Raw genomic sequence first — 23,875 nt, 5'->3', positions numbered from 1 at the left:
CTGTTGCCCAGGTGGTCGAGCACCCACAGCCCCCTCACTAGGTCGTCTCCCGTGGCCAGTACCAGGTCCAACAAGGCATCTCCCCTGGTGGGGCTGTGCACCTCCTGGGTTAGATGAAGGTCCTGCATTCTGGCTAAGAACCTACGTGAGCAGTCAGACCTGGCTGACTGCTCTTCCCAGCAGATGTCCGGGAAGTTCAGGTCCCCCATGACTACCACATCCTTTGACTTCACTACCTGTGTGAGCTGACCTAAGAATTCCTGGTCGAGGTCTTCCCCTTGGTTGGGAGGTCTGTAGTAGACCCCCACTGTTAAGTCTCCTTCCCCTCGACTGCCTTGTATTCTAATCCAAAGCACTTCAGAGTGCCCCTTCTCTGATTCTTTGTTAATTGACGAGGATGGGTATTCCTCCTTAATGTAAAGTGCCACGCCCCCACCTTTCCTTCCTATCCTGTCCCTCCTGTACAGCCTATAGCCCTTGACATTCAAATGAAATGTGCTAATGTGCACAAACAGATTTTTGGTTAGAACTGGTTATATTATTTATTGCAAATAAGTTATCTGATTAACTAAGCCATTCATTCTTGTTTCTGAGTTATATGGAAACAGATTTGACTTGTATGACTTTGCGATGCATAATCATTTACAGTTCATGCAATTTATAGGTTTTTCACTAACTGTTCTCTGATTGTTCCCACTTTGTGGTAGCTGATTGGTAATCTAAATTACCAAGCATTGCAATTGTATTCTAAGTGAATGAAATGCTTTGTAATAGGACTACAGATGTTCTGGTTTGGCCTGGAATATCCTGTTTCCTATGCACACATAGATGTGTATTCGCTCAAGCAGCAGCATTTCACAAAATGTACATAAACTTCACTTGACACTGAAAGATGTTTTTATTTGCGTAAATATTCATGATAATACCAAAGGAAAGATGTGGCATGGATATGGTTGGAACAAGCAGAGGTTTGAATACTTTCATAAATTCTGGTTAGCAGTAGTTAGTCAACTCTGCTAAAGAGAAATAAAATGAAAACAGAATTTCATCATTCTGCTTACGGCTTCAGATAGTGTCACCCATCTGTTTTGACAATTCGACATCATTCTCATGGTAGTCGTGAACTTTCCTTTTAAAAATCACAAGAAAATATTGAATATTAATATGATTTGCACAGAGGCAGAGTAACCGGAGTTCAGCATCCATTTACTTCATTTGGGGTTGTAGATGATCAGCGCTTCAGGAGTCAGCCTCTATGTCTGCTAAACTAACTTGTAAAGGCTAATTTCAAAGCTGGAAGGGAACACTGTGATCATCTAGCCCAAACTCCTCTATAGCATGGGTCACAGAATTTCACCCAGTGATTTCTGTATGAAGCTTCTATAGCTCAACCAAACTTATCTATCATAAGGTCCTAATTCAAATAAGTGCTGTATTTCTCACAAATAACTCACATTTTCACTAAACCAGCTGGTGAAATTAGGGTGCACAATATATTAAAAAAAACTGGATCCCCACAGTCTAGAAATTTGGCAGCAGGAAAGTAGTGGCAGTGTTAGTTGCCACAACTCTGGGAGGGATTGAGCTGTAGCCAGGTCAGGCCTAGTATGCAGCTCCAGATACAGTGTGCTGGGTCAGACCTGGCACATGGCCCCAGACTCAGTGCCGATTCAGATGAGTTTGAACTCAGCGGACCTGGTCAGACCTGGCACATGGACCCAGGTTGATCCACAGCCCCATCCAGCACACAGGGCTGGCAGCAGGTTCCGGAATAGGCTTGGCTCCCTAGCTGCTGCTACTCAGTTACTACAAGGAAGATTTTTTTCCTTCATCCTGCCTCTCAAAAACAAGGTGTGTATTATATACAGGAGCATGATGTATGCAAGAAAATATGGTAGTTACGTGCAAGGTTCCCTCTAAGGTGCACATGTGAGTGGCCATGCGCAATTAAAAGTCTGGCCGTGCACCGACTTTTCAAAGCCGCGCACCAGGAGAGGAGCTGAAGGTCAACTCCTAGGCGAGGTGGGGGCAGGAGCCTGACGCCATGTGCCTCCGCGCTCCCCAAGGTGATGCAGGGGAGCAGAGCAGTGTCCCAGAGCCAGCAGAGCCTCACTTGGGGCAGGCAGCAGCTCCTCCCCAAGGTAAGGCAAGGCAGGGATGGAGGCTGGAGCAGGGGGCTGGCTCTGGAGAAGTGCTCCACTCCCTGGCCCTGATGCAGAGGAGCGAAGCACTTCCCTGGAGCTGGCAGAGCCCACTCCAGCCCCCAGCTGCAGCCCCCGGCCCCTGGCCCCAGCCTCTGAGCTCCAGCCTCCTGCCCCTGGCCCCAGCCTCTGGCCCCCAGCCTCTCGGCCCCAGGCCCCAGCCCTCAGCCCCCTTTGGTAAGTGTCCCACGCCTACCCAAGGTGACATGCTCACAGACCGAGGCAGCACGCTCATGGACCACTACTCCTTAGAGGGAACATTGGTTACATGTACATCTTTAAGAATATATTTAAGTCCAATTGATTTAAATACATTTTACAAATGTATTTAAGTGCTTCCCAGCATGTGTACTTTCTGGAATGAAGGGATTTTTTAGTTACAGGCAACCCTCGCCATTCGCGGGGGATACGTTCTCATATTGCCCCGTAAATGGTGAAATCCACGAATAAGGCACTGCATTCATGAACACCATCTGCATTCATGAACTCGGTGCTCCTGACAACTTGAGGGGGGACACGGCTGCTCTGGCGGCAGCGGGAGCACAGCAGCGGCGGCAAGCGCAAAGCTCCCAAGGAACTCCTTTAAGTGTATTTAAGAAGCGGGTTTGGCATTCATGAATATTTGAAACCGCGAATGCTGAACCCGCAAATAGTGAGGGTTTCCTGCGTATTAATCTTGCTGTACTACAACATTGCAATGTGTTTTATTGCAGTATATTGCATTGACAACAGCCCATTGAATTCTTGGCAGCGTGGCAAATTTAATCTTTCCCCCTCTCTCTTGTTTTAAAGGCAACTTGTCAATTTGTCTCTTCTGGTGTCTGGAGCTGTGTGTGTCCAAAGGGCTATGAGGGTGATGGCACTATGTGCTATGGAAATGCAGCAGATGTAAGTAAGATAGGAGTCCTTTGTCTGAGTCCGAGATCAACTTCTTGGATGTTTACAGTGATCTTAGCCAGAGAGAGACAGTAAAGTCATTTCTAATTTTCATCATAAAATTATGCTGACTGCAGACAGTGTTCCTGCCTGAGATTCTTGCAGGTTTCAGAAATGATCTATTATGTTTAAAAACAAGCTAGGAATTTCCAAGGGGCCTGAAGGGGCTAGATACTTCATTTAGTGATGAAGGTAAGTTTGTAACTAGTTTTGTACTGGATGGGTGAATGAAAATGTGTCAACATTCTCTGCTATTTTTTATACACTGGCAGCTGTAAGAAATGGACTCTGCCTTACCCTTGCTCCACCTCCATTTTTTTCTCCCAAGCTACACTACATTAAAAAAAACAAAGAAAAAGCATGAAAATTCATTTAGAATTCCACCCTCCAGGTGATAGAAAACAAATATCTGTCCAGAGAAATACTGCAATCAAAATGAAGGACTGCAGTAAACAAGTTGTATAATAACAAAGGAAATCTCATCAGCAGCTAACAACAGCATAATTTTTCTAGGACTACAATCCACAGTGGCTGCTAAAGATGTCTCATTTGTAGAAATATCCCCTAAAAGATTTCCGTCTTCGGTCAGCATTACAAAAAAGCTGTCTATATTATTTGTTATTTTCATTAACTGTTCTTTATGTGATGTTTGCATTATGGCACCATCTGGAACCCCAAGTCCTGTACCATTGTACAAAGTACTGGCCAAGCACAGAACAAAAATTACTTCTCTTTTGATTTATGTTTTGAGATTTGTAGTCAGTTCCCATTCCCTAGAAATAGAAGTCCTGATCCTATTCCATCCATTAGGTGCCCAAGAGCAATCCTATTCCATCGTGTTTGAGTTCCTGAAAAAACAATGCATCCACTTTGTAACACTGCTGCAGCTTAGCCCTAAAACAAAGCCACAAAAGCCAGCAAAGAGGTGGAGGATAAATGTTAACATTTCTTCAAGGACTGAAGCTGGGTGACACAGAAGCACATTTAGAGGCCTAATAGGTAGAATAGGAGTTTGAGACAAAGTTAGATATCTAACTTTAAGCCTGATTTTCAGTGAAGCTGAGTCTTCACAATTCCCACTGAAACCACAGTGTACCAGAAAAGCATTACTGACTTAGGTGTGATGGTTCAACAGCGCCTGGTCTCATTCAGTACAGATGCTGGAATGCTGCATCTCTATGCTCATAAGCTAAGACAGGTTCATTGTATTACTACAAGCTATCAATCACCTCTTCCTCATGTGCAAACGTCTGTATCCTAGATGGTCATTCCTTTTTCTCTCTTGTATCAGGAGTTGTCTGCTCTGTCAGAGGCAGCTGGATTTAACCAGTGGATTGATGTAAGTATAATTTTTGTTTGAATTTTATTAGTATATACACATTTGAAAAGAAACTGCTAACTTTTTAATCTATAGAGACATGATGTTCCCATTGGCCAGCTTGTTTACTGACATCAGAGTAGACAGAGTATGTAACTCCAGGCCAAAGCTGGGGTTTTGGAAGATGGGATGGAGTGCACCCTCAATAAGATGAAATAGGATGGAGTGCACCCTTAGCAAGTCTGCAGATGACACCAAGCTGGGGGGAGTAGTGGATACGCTGGAGGGTAGGGTTAGGATTCAGAGAGACCTACACAAATTGGAGGATTGGACCAGAAGAAATCTCAAAGTTCAATAAGGACAAGTGCAAAGTCCTGCACTTAGGATGGAACAATCTCATGCACTGGTACAGACTGGGGACCAACTGGCTAAGCAGCAGCTCTGCCAAAAAGGACCTAAGGGTTACCATGGACAATAAGTTGAATGTGAGCCAACAGTGCGCCTTGTTGTGAAGAAGGCTAACACAATACTGGACTAGATTAGTAGTAGTAGAGTTGCCAGCAGACCAAGGGAAGCGATTACTTCCCTCTGTTTGGCACTGGGGAGAGCACATCTGGAATAGAGTATTCAGTTTTTGGGCCCCCACTACAGAAAGGACATGGACAAATTGGAGAGAGTCCAATGGATGGCAACAAAAATGGTTAGAGGGCTGAGGAACATAACTTATGAGGAAAGGCTGAGGAAACTGGGTTTATTTAGTCTAGAGAAGAGAAGACTGAGGGGAGATTAAATAAAAGCCTTCAACAACTTGAAGCGTAAAGGATGGAGCTAGACCAGGGTGGGCAATTATTTGGGTCCGTGGACCAAATAGGCAGTTTTGGGGAGCTGTTGCAGGCCAGTCAGCACATACCTCATCCCTGGAACAGCCCAGAGCCCATACACCTTGTGGTTTCTCTCGCTACCACCAGCACCCAGCAGCAGCTGAGTGCGCAGCCCTAGCCCTGCCTTACCCCACACCTGCTCCAGACTCACCCTGGCCAAAGCAAACCAGCTCCAGACCAGCTGGGACCCACGCATGCAGCCCCAGCCCTCCATGCACTTGCTCTGGACTGGCCTACCCATGATGAGTGTTGTGGCAGAAGTAGCAAGTGGGCAGAAGCTGCTGCTGGGCATGGGGAGGGAAGCAGCCACCTCCCCCTCACTGCTGCTGGGCCCTTCTTGCTGCGGCCACCCACACCCAGGCTGTCCTGCAACTCCTTTCCACTGCCACAGCTGCTCTGCTGGGTGGCCTGGAAGTGGCACTGGTGGCAGTGGTGATTGGTGGTGAAGAGGAGACACAGGCAGCCTGGGTACAGGCTCTGGGTGGCCACAGCAAGAAGAACCTGGCAACAGGGAGGGGGAGGTAACCGCTTTTCCCCCACACGCAGCCCAGGCTCTTCTGCAGCTGCCACCACTGCTACTCATTGTGGGTGGGCAGGTCCAGAGCAGGCATGGGGCAGGCCAGGGCTGGGGCTGTGCCTGTGGGTCCCAGCTGGTCCAGAGTCGGTCCACTCCAGTCAGGGTGGGTATGGGGTGAGCCAAGCCCGGGCTGGGGCTATGTGCATGGGTCCCCACGAGTCTCCAGGGGATCGGGGCTGGAAGCAGTAGCCAGAAGGAGCTGCCACTGCCTGAGCTGCCTAGAAACAGAGTGCAGCTGAAGAGCCGCCCCAACCCCACTGTGTCTGGGAGTGGCGGGACAAATGGCACCTGCGCCATTTGGGACCAAGGGACCCACCACAGGCTGGACAAAGTCCCTCGGTGAGCCAGATCTTGCCCACAGGCCAGATTTTGCCCACCCCTGAGCCACCATGTTCTCAGTGGTGGCAGATAACAGAATAAGGAGCAATTGTCTCGAGTCGCAGCAAGGGAAGTTTAGGTTAGATATTAGGAAAAACTTTCTCACTAGGAGGGTAGTGAAGCACTGGAACATATTACCCAGAGAAGCTGTAGAATCTCCATCCTTGGAGACTTTTAAGACCTAAATAGACAAAGCTTTGGCTGGGATGATATAGTTGGGGATGGTCCTGCTTCGAGCAGGGGGTTGGATGAGATGATCTCTGAGATCCTTTCCAACGCTAATTTTCTATGATTCTGAGATTTTTGGGAGGTGATAGCTTTTATTATACCAAATGTATGGTTGGAATAAAGTTAGACAAGCTTTCAAATGCAAGACATTCTTCATTATGTCTTGTATTCAAAAGCTTACCTAACTTTATTCCAACCATGAAGTTGGTCAAATAAAAGATATCACCCCCCCAAAAAAATCTTAGCCTCTTACATAATTCTTGAACCATCGTGGCTACACCATCATTCTAACACTACCAGGCCAAAGGTGGTCACATTTCTGCACCAAGTCCAAATTTCAGCCTTAAATGCAGTTGGTATGTAAAGCTCCAAAGACAGAGGATCCATTGTTAATGAAAATGGAGCAACTGGGAAGTTACATAGCACTGTAAGTCCTATGTGTGGCATAAGGTTCAGCTCCTTGGGAGCTCCCTACAGAAAATACGCAGATGACAATGCAGGCAAGACATGAGCAGGTGTTCCTACTTTGGTGAGAAGGTTGCGGGACAATTGGGGGACCAACAGCTGCAAGGGACTCCACAGCATAGGGGTATGGGATGAGGTACATTTGAATCTTACCCCTCATTTTATTACAAATGCCCCAAAATTAATTATTCTGTTTCAGGTCAAACTAAATAAGTTATTTAAAGGCCCCTAAATGGGAGTTTTTTCCACTGACTTCAGGAGACTATGGATCAGACCCCACTGTATGCAGCAACTCTACCTGGAAGCTAAAGCTCTGAGGAAGGGAGAAAGACTCTCCCTGAATCAAATAGTATTTTATAACATAAGCAAAACAGGGAGGCATCTCTCTGTGTGGTTTTAACTTCACATGTAAGCAAGAATGCTAATGTTTATCATTTTTCATACTTAAATGCTATTTTTCCTACAGATTGGGAGGGTTAAAAAGGGGAAATGGTTATTGTTATTTCTACTCTTAAATACCTGGCAGGAGACAGTGATGGTGACTAGAAAGAAAGATGCTGGTGAAGATAAAATTCCCAGCTATTTTAGGCAGTCAATTTGCATATATTCATTCCCCATTTTTTACACCAAAATGACAACACAAGTGATGAAGGAGTGCCAGGAATAGATTAGCTTCCAGGCAGCCCAGCTAGGGCAAGGCAGAACCTGAACGTATTGTTCTATGATATTCTGCAAGAGTGAAAAATGAAAGGTTTTGGAGCCTGAAAATTCCTTTTCACTTATACACTGGGGTCCCAGGGAGGTTATTTTGGGGGCAGCACCCATGTCCTCACTATCTGTTCTTCTCAACCTTCTCTTAACAAATCTAAAACCAAACACTGTTACATGGAACACAGCCATCCACTCTGCAGCCTGCAGTAGCCCAGAGCAGTATGTTAAATCTGGGATAAGTAACAGCACCTAAAGGAATTTAGGCATGTAACACCAACTTGTAAAAGCTCTGTTAAATGATACAATCCTCTGTCAAAATTAAATGAGGTGATAGGTGGATTTTCTATTTCATGGTTACCAACCTTTTGGCCATGTTTCTTAGACACTTCTAATTACATTTTCTGGATAGTTTAATTTCAGTTCCTAGTAAGCAGTGATTATGGTATGTTTTTAAGAAGACATACAAAAAAGTAGAACTCTTGGTTCCAAAATGTTACCTTTTATTAGACCAACTGGGAAATCACAAGAAAATTGGACAATTTTCTTGCGATTTCCCAGTTGGTCTAATAAAAGGTAACATTTTGGAACCAAGAGTTCTACTTTTTTGTATGTCTTGTCTCAGGCCAACACGGTTACCAAGTACACCCCTGAAACATGTCTTTAAAGCATTCAAACCTATAAGTAAATGAGTTCAAGTAACAAATGTGGAGTTGACTTGCATTGTGGGCGTCACAGGAAAATTAATTTTGGGGATACACAGCATTTTTGCCTTTGAAACGTTGAAAAATATTATATAAATCAAAGGCTAATAACTGAGTTATCCTTCATTCCACACACTTTTGTATGGCTCTGTTTATATCCTTTGGGTCAAGCCATAGTTCAGTGCAGCGGTTCTTCCTCCCCAGGCCGATGACATAGTTTCATAGTTTCTAGGGTCGGAAGGGACCAGAGCAGATCATCGAGTCCGACCTGCTGCCATGGCAGGAAAGAGTACTGGGGTCAAACGACCCCAGCTAGGTGTACATCTAGCCTCTTCTTAAAGACCCCCAGGGTAGGAGCCAGCACCACTTCTCTTGGAAGTTGGTTCCAGACCCTAGCCGCCCTGACTGTGAAGTAGCGCCTCCTGATATCTAGCCTAAATCTACCCTCTGCCAGCTTGTGACCATTATTCCTAGCCACTCCTGGTAGTGCTTAGAGGAACAGGGACTTCCCCAGTGCCTGCTGGTCCCCTCTGACTAGTTTGTAACAGGCCACTAGATCCCCCCTCAGTCTTCTCTTGTGGAGGCTGAACAGGCTCAGGTCCCGTAGCCTCTCCTCGTAGGGCCTGCCCTGCTGTCCCCTGATCATGCGAGTGGCCCTCCTCTGAAGCGTCTCCATGCTGTCCACGTCCTTCTAGGGATTCTGTCTGATAAAACAGAATTATCCACATACAGTGCCCCATTAAAAGGTCTCCTGCTTGCACCTATTTTTGTCTATAAGGCTTAAAATAGTTTGCAGAACAAGTGATTGTACCCTTTTTACTTCACTGCAGGAGGCTGCAATCAACTCGGTGCTATCCACAACTCCAAATCTAACTGTCCTCGTACCTTCTCTTCAAGCATTTGAAAACATGGACCAAGATGAGAAAGCCTTTTGGATGTCAAAGAATAACATTGTAGCCCTGCTGAAGTACGTTAATGAAATGTCTAGCATGTGCTAAATCCATTTCTTGAAATGAATTGTTTTTATTGCCAAACAAAATTTTGATTTGAAGACTTACAAGCAAGCAAAACAGTTTTTCCAGCCTTCAGGATTCTCCTTTGGTTACACTGCTATCAATCTAGTTACCTCACTGAATACAATTACTTGCCATTTGTATTGTTTCAGTACATTTAGAGACCCCAGCCATGATCAGAGTATAACATAAAGCAGAATGTTATACACCTAGCAACCATTTTCTGATATACAAAGCATGTTCATTTGAAAAACTCTGGGAAAGTATAAAATTTTTGTCCCATAACATTCGAATCCGACTGAATTTCCTTTTAGGTATCACATATTAGTGGGAGCTTATACCCTTGCTGACTTCCAGAATTTGTCATCCTCTGATACACTGCCAACATCTCTCCATGGCAACTTCCTGCACTTATCAAAAGAAAATGAGGTAGGATAACCTGCAAAATACCTTAAAATCATATTTATCTCCCATATGGTCATTGTTAATAGCTGTGGTATAAATGCACAAACCCATGCATGCTCTTACACTTAAAGATGCCTAATACCTAGGCAGTAAGGGTATTTCTCCAGAATAGGAACAGCCAGTCTGTGATGCACAAGAGGGCACAGGCAGCACAACAACAGATAGGACAGGAAGCAGAGATCAGGCAGAAAGCACAGAGCAGGGAGCAGAAAGCAGAGCAGCAGATCGAACAGAGGAAGGGGATCAGAGTGGCACTTGGGGTCGTGGGCGGCTAATCTGTGGCACTCCCACACTCAAGTGTATGGTTGGAATAAGGAAGGCACAATTCTTAACTTGAAATGACTTTAAGACAAGGCACATTGAGCAACTGTAACAGGCAGCATTAGGGAAAGGGGAAAGAGGGTGGTTAAAGTAAAAGTAACAAGGTCAAGCAGTTACATAAGCTGGCTGTATGCACAGCTTGATGGCCTTGAACTAATTGAAGGTATTTTTAATACTACATAACTAATATCAACTGTCCTTAACAACCCCTCAAGCTAGCTTTATTAGTTGGTTGCTTTTAGCAGGGAAGTTTCTGGGAACACACACAGTTATACTGAATCTCTTTAGCCAAGTATCCATGGAGGAAGGAGTCTAAGTAGGTTCCCTGAAGATAATTCCACTAGGTCAGTAAAGCCTTGAAACACAGAAATGTATAGACTATACTTTTCAGAATTACCTAGGGATATGTGGTGCTTTTACAATGCAGGCCATAATAGGAGGTGGTGTGTAGAGAAACCACTTCAGAAAACAGCAAGAGGAATTTGGCCTCAGAGAGGCTCAAACCATCTGGAGGCCCCTGGTTATAGTTAGCAGAAGAGGGAATAATTAACTTAATCATTTATGTAAAAGATCCAGCATACTCCCACCCCGGGTGGCCAAACAGCTTGTCAGGCCGGCATATAAGGAACACATAGCCACGGTGCCATCTATTCCCCATGCAATTTCTTCACAAGGAGCCATCAGAGCTGCAGCCCCTCTGCTATAGGACTGAGATCCTGGGCAGCCCCCCACCTGGGCTATGAAAGAGAGCAGAATATCTACTGCTTTTCCTGCAGCTGCTTGCACGTTAGACCAGGGTGTAGAGCCTCAGTGAAACAGCACACATTTAGGGAACTGATATAATTCTGATGTAAAAGCAAACCTTATTTTTTTGTCCTCTTTCCAGAACATAACTGTCGAAGGAGCAAAAATTGTGGTTGGTGATATTGCTGCCACCAATGGAGTCATACATGTCATAGATAAGGTATAGGACCATACAATTTAAGGATCTTTTCTGGAGATCCTCCTAAGCAAAGCAATACACTTGGTGCAAGAAAACAGCCAACAGCTGTTGAAAAATACTGTATGATATATCATTTTATCCAGTTTCTGATCCTCCAAAATGCAAGCCCCGCATATACAAATGCTCTGATATACTCTGTGTGCTTAATTTGTAGGTTCTGATGCCCCTCATCGGTGTGAGCGGCATGATGCCAAAACTGCTGGCCCGCTTAGAACAGATGCCCGATTACTCCATTTTCAGGGGCTATGTCATTGCAAGTATCCATATAATTTTCAGAATAAAAGTGGTTCCCCAGACTACTTGTTTTTGGAGTAGTCACAGAACATCATGACAAGTTGTTTTTGCATCTTTTCCCAACAGCAATATAGCCTGGCGAACGATATAGAAGCAGCAAACAGTTACACAGTTTTTGCCCCAAATAATGATGCAATTGAAAGTTACCTCCGGAATAAAAGGACTGTCACTCTGGTATGTATAATTCACAAAGCCTTGTCTTATCGCCATTACAGTTCCAAAACTACTAATGCAGCACTAAAGGACTGGAAAGGGAATAGGTGGGTTGCTTTTGCAAAAATTCAGTGAAGTAAGTTTTCTTTTAAAACCAAAACAAGTAGGTGGGAACAAATCCAGGAAGCCTTTTCCCCCATTTACAGGAAAACTCCAGGTATTGGTCTTGAATTTTGCCCACCTCTACTTGAAAGTACAGGTATCACAATATCTAGCAGATTTCATCAGGAAATTGTTATAAAAAGGAGATCAGCATAAGAACGTAGGACTGAAAGGAAGCTCTCACATGTTTTGTACTGGCAGGAAAACCAGTAGCGTAACTTAGGGAGTGTGACTGGGTGCCACAGCCCTCTAGGCTACCTTTGGGAGAAGGGTTACAAAAATAGCTGCTGCCACAAAGCAGGCCTGCTACACCTTTGAGGAAAATGGATTCAGACTACCATCCCTTCCATCAATGTATCAAGCTCCATCTTAGGACCAGTTAGGTTTCTTATTTATTCATGGAGAGTTTATACCCTTTTTTTTTTGTCTCATGCCAACATTGTACTTAAACTTAAATAGCTCGTCTCCTTCTCCCGTGTTTACCCAATTGGTATATTTATAGATAGCAGTCACATTCCCTCTCAGGCTGTGTTTTGCTAAGCTAAACAAATGAAGATCTTCTAGTCTCCTTGTGTTAGACAGACTCTCCCTTGACCTGATCATCCTAGTAACCTTTCTGAACACTGTGTTCCAATTTGAATTTTTTTTTTTTCTGAACCTCAGAGACCAGTTATTGTACGCAGTGCTCCACTTAAGGTCTCAGCAAACCTTGTACAATGGCACTAATGTTTCCCTGTCTTCTATGCAACTACTTCACCTGACGTATCTTATCCACAGTATCCTCAGCACAGAAGCCTGTGTCTCCTGAGCCATAGACCAATGCTTTCTTCACATGAGCACATTGCTTCAGTAAAAGGGTTAATTCAGGAACATGACCCTAAGGACACTCAAACGATTTCTTATTACTATGCTGATTACAATATCATGGTGCAACACTATTATTCCTGTGTCACCTTCCAGAAAGAGCATTTGAAAGGGTATCCCTTAAGAGCTGCTTTTGCAGCTTTGAAAACCCCAGACTACCTTTTAAAATATTAATGAAATACATAACAGAGCAGCTAAGCACACACACCAGTGTCAAGGCCCTCCAGCCTCACAGAGCTGAGATGTGATTCTGAAAACACTCACATATACCATTCAGTTCATGCCCAGTCAAGTTAGTTCACATAAATGCTTCCAGTATCAGGCCTGTAGACAGCAAAAAGCTTCATAAGTGCTTTCTGTCTTTAAATCAGACATATAGTGTGTATAACTGTGCTGGCTTGGGATTTTTAAGAAGCCAGGTTTTTTATCACAGAAATGGAAAGGCTTGGGACCTGAAGCCCACTTTATCTGCAGCCTGAAATGGAGGAAGAAATTTTGGATAAATGGCTTTAACTTTGGCCCATCTTTACAAATCAGTTATGCAAACAGAGAACAGTGGCTTTTCCTTTCCGCCATTCTCTCATTTTTCCTGTAACTTATACAATCACATTTTTTGTTTTGTTTTGAAGGAATTCCTGCATTTCTGCTATTGCATCTTTACCTATAATTCTCCTCTCGGCTGTGATCCCTGGTGGCTCGCTTTTGGGGTGTGGCAAAGGAGAAGTAGGAAGTGCTAGCAAAGCTGTGTGCCTCCTCTTACCCTAATTAGTTGGCCCTTTCAGGCAAACTCCACCTCAGGGGGAGGAGTCAGGCACAGTTCAAAGGCTCAATCCCCGTGTTCAGTTAAACTAAGATGTGGTCCAACAAAACACTGGTTAGAAAAGAGGGATTTTGTACTCTGCTGAGGAGAGAAGACTGAAAATACTTTCCTGCATTTCAAAAATGGAGGGATTTTTCAATCCAAAGTGCCCAGGTTAGGAAAATGAAGTGTCTGAAAATAAACCAGTAGAAGCCACAACTGGTAGAATTTAAGGTCATTTGTACACACCACAAAATTGGCCTTTAAAGCAGCTTAATGCCCTTTTGCACTGCTTCAACGGTGCAGCTGTTTTCACGTGTCGGTGGCGTAATGCGCTTTAATGGCCGGCTGTTTGCACGTATTGGTGCCGTAACGTGCGTTAAATGACTTTGGGCCGCAGACAAATAAAACATCTCCAAGGTGGTTTAGTTTCCCACGGAGGAAAGCACTGGGCCCCAGGGATCTCAGGTGAGCCTGATCTGTTTTTCTTTTCTTTTTTCTCCCTGGAGTCTGCCTGCCTGCCTGAGCTACACGGGGGCCTGGTGCTTCCCTCCACAGCTGCGGTGCCCTCCAGGACCACTCAGGCCAGGTGGGTGCAGGCAGGTGCCTCCTGGGGGGTACCACCACTGCCACGGAGGGAAGCATCAATGCCCCCCTATAGCTCAGGGACCAGTTGCCCCACCAGCAGCTCGCCCTCGCCTCCCCACCACTGGAAAGTCAGGTAAGGGTCGGGCCTGACCCTTCTGTACATGCCACGGGGGTTTACTTCACCCTTAATTGAACTGGTGTTTTTAAAGATCCACTGCTTCAATTTAGGGAGAATTAAACTGAAATAAACCCTCATGGTGTGTACAAATGCCTTAAGTTAACACTACTTCACTGCATGAACAGAGCCAGTAAGATAGTAAACACTACTGAGGTTGAAGTTTGGGGTCATTGTTGTCACTGAAATGAATTTCTGAAAAGGCTAAAGAGTGGGGAATGGTATGGATCTTAAGATGAAAAATATGGTGGGGGGGAGGGTCTAAAAAACATATTGTATATATTAGCCTTCAGCACTGGTGAGTGAAGACAGAAAAAGGCATTGTAGGGAGCCCTGCAATACATTTTGCAGGTATAAAATGTACGATGCTTAGCTAGTCTCCTTTGGAAGGAGGAAAGGGAGGAATAGACTCAGCTGCTGAAAGACAGGACAGTCCTACTAAAAGGAAACCATCTGAAGTAAGATTTTCAAAAAAGGCTATGTAAATTAGGCTCCTAAACGTAGAGCTGGTTAGAAAAATTCTAGCACAAGAAAAGTTAAATAAAATAAATAATTAATTTAAAAAAAAATTTCCATCAGAAAAATTAATACAAACCCAGAATGTTTCAGGAAAAAAATATCTTACTTTGGGCAGCACAGAAAGATTTCCATCAAACCTCTGCCAAGTTTTCTGTTAATTTGCTTGACAGTTTCCTCAGGAAACTGAGCTATCAAGGTCCATACCAGCCCCACCATGAGGGCTTCGTAGAAGCTATATATTGCAGAACTTCCAAGGGTCCAGAACAGCTTTGCTTATGTGGATTATTGCAGTGCAGGACTCCCATGATATTTTCAGGCTCTGAAACTCCAGGGCAGCATTGCTGTAGAGATGAAAAAGTTAAAGAGCCTGAAGTTTCAAGATTCCCCATCACAGATCCAGGAGAACACAGGCTTTGAGAGCTTTGGATGTAGCAGGAGCTCCACTCCCAGCTCTAGAGCCTGGAAGTGCTGGAAGCCCCTGCTCTAGCTAGACAGCTCAGCTCTGCAGGAGGAAGCCTAGAAACCATGAGATTCCCAAGGTGAGCTGCAGGGTCTCAGGGCTCTTAGACTGGCAGGTGTCCACCTCAAAAGTCCCTGACTTTGGCAGTCTCCTTGGAGAGTCCTCCAATGTCAGAGCTGCCATTTCTATTTCAAAAAAATCAAATGGAAATGACTTATTTTTTCTGACACTACCATTTTCAGAATTTCCTTTCTGCAGGAAATTTGGAAAATTTTGGTTTTCTTTCTGAATCAGAACACATTTTTGTGAAATGCCCTAATTTCCCTCAGAATATGAATTCTGATTGCTGACTAGCTCTATCTTTGCTCTGTTTTCCAAAGTGACTTAATGACCTAGGAGCCTGACTTTCACTGATTTTTATTAATACTGAGGTTCCTAAACTGTTTAGAAGGTTTTGAAAATTTTGCCTCAGTCTCACTAGACCAGTGCTAGGGGAACAAGCCAGTAAACTGTATATAATAGTGCATTTGTGACCATACCAAAGGCATGCTACAAAGCAATTCTAGTAATATGAGGAAAGGCCTGATGACACACACACACACACACAATCAGTTACAGAATCAGAAAATAATTTGACATTTCCTTTGGAAAAAAAAACAATTTATTCCCCTGATGAGAGGCAGAGAATGGTCATATTAAAAGTGTTGTTCCCTGGTGAAAATAGCCTTCATATATAAAAACATATATAAATCAATATAAACAGATTGCTGAAGCAAAAAGAAATAAGCAACTGGGATCCCCTTGTATCTGCAGCAGGGAACTGGGTTGGAGGGTGCCATGTAGACTCCTTCCACACATGTAATCTTATGTCAAATTAATTAGTTAAATGTGGGATCTATCTCAAGAATCATCTGGGTAACTCCAAAATCTTTAGGCCAGGCTTGTGCACAAAACCACACTATTGCCATAGCAGTTCATACCAGTAGTTTCTCTATTTCAGTAACTTGTCTTCATCATTGGTCAGTACCATGATGTTTATACAGTGAAAAGTGCAAAGAAGCCCCATAACTTGCTCATGGAGAAGTTATTTCCAAAATCTAGGCAGTTAATGCTTGATTTATGTCTTGAAGCATCAGAGGCTGTACCCTGCATGCATTTGATACTGTTTTGTGAAAAGTACTTCACCCAATGTGTTTGTCACCTGAAAGCACCCATGGTAAATTATTGGCAAAAGTATCACTGGTTTAATTGCACCTTGCAGGATGAGGACCAAATCCGATACCACATTGTCTTGGAGGAGAAGCTCTTGAAGAGCGACATGCACAATGGCATGCACAGGGAGACCATGCTTGGATTTTCCTATCAAGTGGGATTCTTTCTCCAAAATGACCAGGTACTGCTATCTATAGTTAATTTAAATTTTCTTCTCTTTAGAAATCATAAGATTATATGACTATAAGAAGTGGCATCTTGGATTAGTCCAGTATCAGGTCTCCAGCAGTGGCACTAGTGGATGCTCTAGAGGGAGATCATTGAATCAAATATATCTACCGTGATCTATCTCCTATTCATTACCTTTCCTGGTATCCAAGATAATTAGATTAGAGATGCCAGAGGAAGCAACTCCAACCATTTTGTTCAACAGCTATTAATAGATTTATCATCCATGAATTTGACTAGTCCTTTTTTGAACCTGGCTATACTATCTGCCTCTGTCTTAATTGATTTGCAGACAGAAAGAGCTATTGACTCAACATTACCTCTGAAACCTTTACTGTCACAGGAATTCCACTCAAATACGATGTCTAGACACAGCCTGCCTAATTTAAAGTTATAGTGGAAGTGACCTTCAATTGGATTTAAATTATGCTGTTGAGATTTAGCTTCTGGTTTTATAAGGCATGATGGTGGTGTTGCATGTCTAGCGGCTGCAGGCTTGCATTGTAAAGCAGCCATTAATTCTACTTCTTACTGCTTCTGCTACTGGAGATTCTGTTTTCATTTGAAAAAGTAATACTATTTATTACTTTTAATACTTTCTTATAATAAGTATTATTATCTTATTATACTTAATACTATTACTTATAATACCTTCCAACTCTGGAGATGGAAGTGCTTTGCAACATGGATGAATTTACCTTCACAACACTTCTTTTGATTCATGAAGAAACTAAGGGTGCCTGTCAACATGTGGGGATGTTGCTCTGATATGTTGTAATTGCAACATGTTGGAACAGCATCCAACCATGTCTACAAGCACCCTTAGTTTTATCCATGTTGCAAAGCACTTTCATCTTCAGAGATGGAAGGTATTAAAAGACCACCAATAAATAGCATTACTATTTCAAATGAAAACAGAATCTCCAGTAGCAGTAAGACGCAGAATTAATGGCTGCTGTACAATGCAGGCCAGTAGCCACTGATTAGCTAATTAGCATGCTCCAGCAGTCTCCGTGTCTCATGTATTCAGCATCCCCATGCTTCAAAATGGCAGCAGGGGCACTCTAACTAAAGTTCGTAGAACTAGCTTTAGTCAAAGCATCCCCTACCACCACTTTGAAGTGCAGGATGCTGAATATGTGAGACACTGCAGGTGCTTTAATTAGAGCGGCTCTCCGGGCCACTCTAACTAAGCGCTCCTCCAGTCCTGGAGCACATGTAAAGATGCTCTAAGGCACAAGAAGATGAACCAACCTACCCAAATTAGCACTGAGTAGCCCTGGTCTCCTTTTTCTGTCCTGTGGTCTGCTCCATAAAATGACTCCAATTCAACAATCAAGTATATTAATAGGGTGCGAGCATGTCCTTAGGATTGCCCACATTTTTAAGTGGTTGCTTGAATAGAGTTTGTTACTGAATGATATCCTTTTTCTCCCTCCTGCATACATCTCCTGCCCAGGGCACCAAAAATGCTAGTTTGTTTCTAAGCATATGTTTTGCCTCTAACTGTTAATGTTACTGCTGAGTAGTTAACCTGGTCTACTACTTTCTAACTACCTTCATTTCCTTAACAGCTGTACATTAATGATGCACCTATAAATTATACAAATATTGCAACTGACAAGGGTATTATTCATGGATTAGGAAAAGTCCTGGAAATCCAGAAGAACAGATGTGATATAAATGACACTGTGATTAAAAACGTAAGTTGTGTCCTGTTAGAGACAGAAGTCCAGCATTGGAGTTTGTAGCAAAATACAACTAAGGCATGTTGGATATAGTGTACTGTATTTGCCAGGAGAAAGTGTTTTGGAGTTTCCACAACCAAACCCTACATAGCTTTGCCATCCTTTAAGCACTGCTTTGATTCTTCAGTCAACTTTTATCAAAAACAATAGTAATATCACAGTCCACTGTGCGCACCATTTTTCAGGCCTTTGGTCTAAGCCTAAATTAATCCACCACCTTAATAAATAAACAGTCTGATTTTATCTATACTAAAGAGTGAATGTAACAGTCTCCACTTTCAGGAATGGCTACAATGTCCCCTGAGAACCACCCCATTCCCGTTTCCCCTATCTGGCCTTCCCCTCTCTTGCCTGACATGTCTTAATGTCAAAAGTTAATAGATTTGGGAGGCTGCCTTCAGATACTTGAAGTCTGGCTTTTGGTGCCTTGCCCTGCCCTCCTTATCGTTAGGCTGTCAGTCTGTACAACCTCACACCCTAACTGGAGAAAGGCTCGCTTGCATAGTAAAGAGATTTTACTATGCAAGGTTCAAGCCTTGCCCAGTTTAAAGAGGCTTACATTTAAATTTAAGTGAAGTTTTGGAGCTTCTGTTGTTTTCTTTGGAGACTATCCCACCATCCAATATATTTCACTATCAAAAAGATTCTCCTAGAAGTTCACATTAAGCTTCTCTCAGTCTAATACCAAAACTCTACAGTATAGAGTAGACCAGTGGTGCTCCACCTATCTGCCCAATGGGCAAGATGAGTGGTGCAGAGCTGGCCTGCAGGCAGGGTGCAAAGTAGAGTCTGAACATGGAGTCAGTCTGCGGGTGTAGTCTTGTGCACTGGTGCAATCCTGCATACTGGATCTGGCCACAGCACAACCCCACACCCTGATATGATCTTTATGGTCATCCAGACCACAAGGCTCCCCACAGGTCTGGAATTTTGGCAGTGAGGGAGGGGTGGCAGTGTTAATTGCTGCAGCTCTTGGAACAATTAATTCTGCTACTGCTTCCCTGCTGCCAAATTTCCAGGCCTGAGGGAAGCCCCATGGGCCAGATGACATGGCTCTGTGGGCTGGATTTGACCTGTGGGTTGGAAGTTGAACACCAGTGGTATAGATCTTTGATGTCTTTGGACAGCTTTTGTCTCTCCTGGGCCCCTTGTTCAGCAAAGCACATAAACACATATGTTTCATTAAAATCAGTGGGACTTAATCACATCTTTCATTAAATGGAGATGGTCTTCAGCATGTATTTAAGTGCTTTGCTGAAGCAGGGCATAGCTGAATCCACACCATTGTCATATGGTGTATCAGGGGATCCTTACCTGCTCTAGTAGCTTGTCATTGCCCTTGTGGCACAGAGGGGACAGCACTAGGACCAGGATCTGAACTTGGATTTTATAAGGGAAACTGGAGCGGGACAGTCTCTGGCTATTGGAGCCTCCACTCTTTTCCACTCCTGCTGAGGGTTATGAACTCCTACAATGTATAGGACTTCCTTCCTGGAAAGTCCAGTTCCAACGGTAATCTTGAATGTTCAGAATAATAAAGGGGTTACCCCTCCCTGTTTCATGTCCCCTAGCTCCTCTGAGGGCTAGATTAAGAAACAGAGCTTGATGATATCTGCAGGTCATAAATCATGCATGTACCCATGTATTCTTTCTCCATTAACCATGTATCCTTTGTGTTTCTTAAGGAAAAGTGTAGCACATGTTTGTTTCGATTACTCTGCCCTCCTGGAACTAAAGCAGTAAGTATTTTACAATTAATGTTAGTAATCAATTAATTTCATAGTGAAACCAAAGCATACATCATTTATGTAATTTTCAGACAAATAAAGTTTTAAAGGGCTCGATTTATCCTTGGTATAAGTATATATTAATTTGAGTGGAATTATATCAATTATGTGCCCTGTCCCTTTCATTTAAATGATTTAGACCAGTGGTTATCAACCTGGTTCAACTCAAAACACCCCTGGGAAAATGGCAGCTCTTAGTTTTCACCCATGTTTTTTACTATCGAATGCTAATAAAACATTTCTTCAGTTGCAAAAAACTCAGAAAGAGCACAACAGGAGTGAGTGGTGCGTAACTCTAGGGGAGGCTCATGGTTCTGAATCTGGACTAGAGACTAGAGAGAGGTGTTTCTCCAGGAGAGTCCCCAGCTCCCAATGCTGTTTTTACATTTTATCCAAAGACTGTTAAAGCAAAATGCAGAGCTTGCTCACTGCTCAAGGGGTGGGAGTGTTGCCAGACTGCAGCTCTGGGCTAGCACTCTGAGGCAAGGGGGACGTGGTGAGGAGGCACATGCATCTGTTAATGATACAGAGCTTTTCACTCCCCCGCTCTGCTTCTGTATACTGTCTGCAGCAAACTGACAGGCCAGGAAGCTGGGGGAAGGGGGGGAGCTGATAACAGTGTTTATCACCATTATCTTAGTATTTATTGCCCCATTAAGAAAACAACAGAGAGACATTACCAGCTATCTGTTGATTCAGCACAGACCCAGCATGTGGTCTGCTGGCTAATACACAGACAGCTCAGCAAAGGCAAAGGGGAGGGGCGTATCTGTGCTTAGCAGAGAGTGGTGATGGGGAGGGAGGGCAGCAAACAGCTCTTCTCAAAGGTTTCCAGGGAAGGATGTTAAGATAACTGTTGATTAGCTCCAAAAAGCCTGTCTGCCTTTGTCTCTCCCACAGCACAGACTGTAGCCAGCATGTGATCAGGTAGCTAATCCAAAGCTGTCTGCTAAAGCAGAGGCATTGTGGGGTGGAGGGGGAATAATCCCTGTTTAGCATGGAGAAGCCAGGCAGACACAGAGGGGAGGGGCCAGCCTTGATGTGGAACAGAGAGTCCCACCCAGCCCAGAGAGCATGCTGGGGTGCTGCAGATGTCTGGTTTATCTTAAACCAGCAAGGGAGCTAGGACAGACATTGCATAAACCAGTTTGAGCCAAATCAGTTCACTCTGATACTGCATTCAACCAGGTTTATCTCAAACCCATTTCAGGCATTTGCCAACTGGTTTATGTGCACTGAACATCTGTTCTGTTACAGGTTTAAACCAGTTTCTGATCACTTAAACTGGTTTATGTGTAATGTCTGTCCCTGGCCCTGGAGATCTTCAGGCCAAAAGGCAAATTTGCAAGGAGTCTCAGTATCTTAGCAGTTTTGTGACTGCTGCACAGAGGGAAATAGGATTTTGCTTAGTGACTTAGATGCCTAAAAGACAAGTAAATGTCATTTTGACATCATAGAGGAGGACAGGATTTGAGTTTAGGAGTTTTGTCATCCCTGGATTTTCCTTTATGGGTAGATTTCTTTATGGGTAGATTTCCATTCCAGATCAAGTTAAAGCTGGATTGAAATAAAAATCTAGGATGAATATGAATAGATTTTGCTATATTCTTCTAAGGCTGAAAATGTGTATCTGTAATGAGATTACAAACATGACCTCATGTCTGTAAATTTCTCTACACATTATTAGTATAATAGACTAGCACATCCTTACAAAAGTAATGATGGACAAAAATCTAGAACTTTGGCATTTTTGTTCTAATAAAACTTCATGCCATGAGTTATTTATCTAACCTCTTGTAATTATAGTCAGGCAGGAAATCTTAGAAGAAAAGCCTTTCCCAAGATATATGGCATTTCCTAATTATGTCCAGACCTAACAAAATGCAAGACAAGCCAATACAAGAGCAGCTATCAAAACAGTGTTTTGATATTTCCTTGTCAGAATGGAGAAGCACAGAAATGCAGTGGAAAGTAAAAGCAACTGAACTGAAAAAATTATAATGTTCAAACCTAGAAATATTTCCAGTTCAAATTTTGACCAAGGATGACTACTTTTAAGTTGAAATGTTTTTTCTCAGGGACATTGCATTAAATTGACTCATTATGGTAATAACCAGTTTGTATGGATTAAAACCCGTTTATATGACACTGAGTCCTGATGCAGTTATCTTTTAAACAGGTAGGAGAGAAGAAATATTGCATCTATACAGAATACTATAGGGGAAGGATATCCAGTCATATTGGATGTCAGACCACATGCATGAAGACTGTCATTGTGAGTATTCCCTAACTGATGTCTTTTTTTAGCATATGTATCATGATTGCATTGTAGAGACACAGCCATGGTCCAGGACCCCACTGTACTAAGAACACAGAACAAACACAAAACAAAAAGGTAGCCCCGGCCCTACAGTTTAATAACTCTCTCAGTAGGCCTCACTACTGAAAGAGGTCCTGGTCACAGTGCCTGGCCAGAAGCTTAAGAAGCTTCTGACAATTACAAGACATCAGCAATTAGAAATAGTGCAGGGCGAGGGCTGGAAGTTGAGATTAGGTAATACCCTTAGCCTTAAACTGAAGGAGGAGTTTGAATCTTCTCAGTAGTAGTCCCTACGCTACAAGCACTGAAAAGGTAAGAGAGGGAAAGTTGACTACTCCCCATTGCATTGCTCCCCACCCTCAACGCACAGAAACTGAGCTTTCATGGCATCCTCCCTTGGGATGCTGTGGCTTTGCACAGCTCCCTGCACCTAAGTAACTGGGGAGTGACTTAAAAGCCAAAGCTTCACCTTTTGTTATGTTGTCTTTCTCCTTCAGACGAGAGGATGCTGTGCAGGATTCTTTGGTCCACAATGCCAGCCCTGTCCAGGAAAAGCTGGAAATGCCTGCTTTGGAAATGGCGTATGCATGGATGGTGTTAATGGCACAGGAGAGTGTAAATGCGATGAGGGTTTTAATGGAACAGCATGTGAGACCTGTAATGAAGGCAAATATGGCCGCAACTGTGACCAAGGTACTTACTGCTTCTAAACTACATGGGTACCTTCCCAAAACTTGCCAGCTCTGTCAGAGAAAAGTCAACCAACCAAAAGTCTCTGACATTGGTCTGAGTTTTAGTGGATAAATGATTCAACTCTCTCAACCCTCAGTGTAGGTGTTAAATAACTTCTTACCTGCACTAGTATCAATCAGAAGTAATTCCATCAAGTCATCAGAATTATACAAGGTCAATTATATTGCTTTCTCACACACACACACACACACACACACACACACACACACACACACACACACACACACACTGAGCTTCAGGAAGAGAGAATGTTTGCAGGGTGTTAAGAAAATAATATATCCAGTATTGCCAAACCCAAGTATTCAAAATCTTGAATCAGATCCCAAAACCTCATTGTCTGGTTTAAAAATTAGGAGATTTAAAAAACAACAACAAAACCCCACTAACTTTGAAGGCTCTTTTTAGTTGCCTTTTTGAAGGGGTTGTTTGTTTGTTTGTTTTAAACAAGTACTGGGGTCACTTTTTCAAGCTTCTGTTTGCAGCTGTGAGAGCTAGTTTCTTACATGTTTCCATTAGTAATGGAAGCTGAGACTCCCATTAACACATATCACAAGACTAGAAGTTAAATCCCTACAAGCTTGGGTCAGGGAAGTGTACTCCTCCCTTGTCCCTGCC

At 43.3% G+C, this 23,875-nt stretch overlaps 1 protein-coding gene and 1 long non-coding RNA gene across 3 annotated transcripts in view; one reads left to right on the top strand and one right to left on the bottom strand.

Annotated features, from left to right (window-relative positions):
- The window catches only part of LOC109296121, a 637,130-nt gene that overhangs the window by 139,575 nt on the left and 473,680 nt on the right, over nucleotides 1–23,875 (bottom strand). The gene's annotated exons all lie outside the window — the stretch shown is intronic.
- Nucleotides 1–23,875, top strand: part of STAB2 (stabilin 2) — a 166,554-nt gene that overhangs the window by 75,771 nt on the left and 66,908 nt on the right. For both annotated transcript variants that reach the window (XM_019515340.1, XM_019515339.1), the window contains 12 exons: nucleotides 2,994–3,089; nucleotides 4,429–4,476; nucleotides 9,227–9,363; nucleotides 9,724–9,838; nucleotides 11,082–11,159; nucleotides 11,353–11,451; nucleotides 11,559–11,666; nucleotides 16,474–16,605; nucleotides 18,227–18,355; nucleotides 20,086–20,139; nucleotides 22,367–22,462; nucleotides 23,005–23,200. In XM_019515340.1, coding sequence (XP_019370885.1) covers nucleotides 2,994–3,089; nucleotides 4,429–4,476; nucleotides 9,227–9,363; nucleotides 9,724–9,838; nucleotides 11,082–11,159; nucleotides 11,353–11,451; nucleotides 11,559–11,666; nucleotides 16,474–16,605; nucleotides 18,227–18,355; nucleotides 20,086–20,139; nucleotides 22,367–22,462; nucleotides 23,005–23,200 — 1,288 coding nt within the window. The remainder of the gene's footprint in view (nucleotides 1–2,993; nucleotides 3,090–4,428; nucleotides 4,477–9,226; nucleotides 9,364–9,723; nucleotides 9,839–11,081; nucleotides 11,160–11,352; nucleotides 11,452–11,558; nucleotides 11,667–16,473; nucleotides 16,606–18,226; nucleotides 18,356–20,085; nucleotides 20,140–22,366; nucleotides 22,463–23,004; nucleotides 23,201–23,875) is intronic.

The sequence above is a fragment of the Gavialis gangeticus genome, unplaced genomic scaffold (assembly GCF_001723915.1).
Source record: "Gavialis gangeticus isolate Ggan-Ray unplaced genomic scaffold, GavGan_comp1, whole genome shotgun sequence".
Classification (NCBI taxonomy): domain Eukaryota; kingdom Metazoa; phylum Chordata; order Crocodylia; family Gavialidae; genus Gavialis; species Gavialis gangeticus.
The sequence above is the reverse complement of the archived record's forward strand: the minus strand, read 5'-3'. Positions and strand labels throughout refer to the sequence as shown.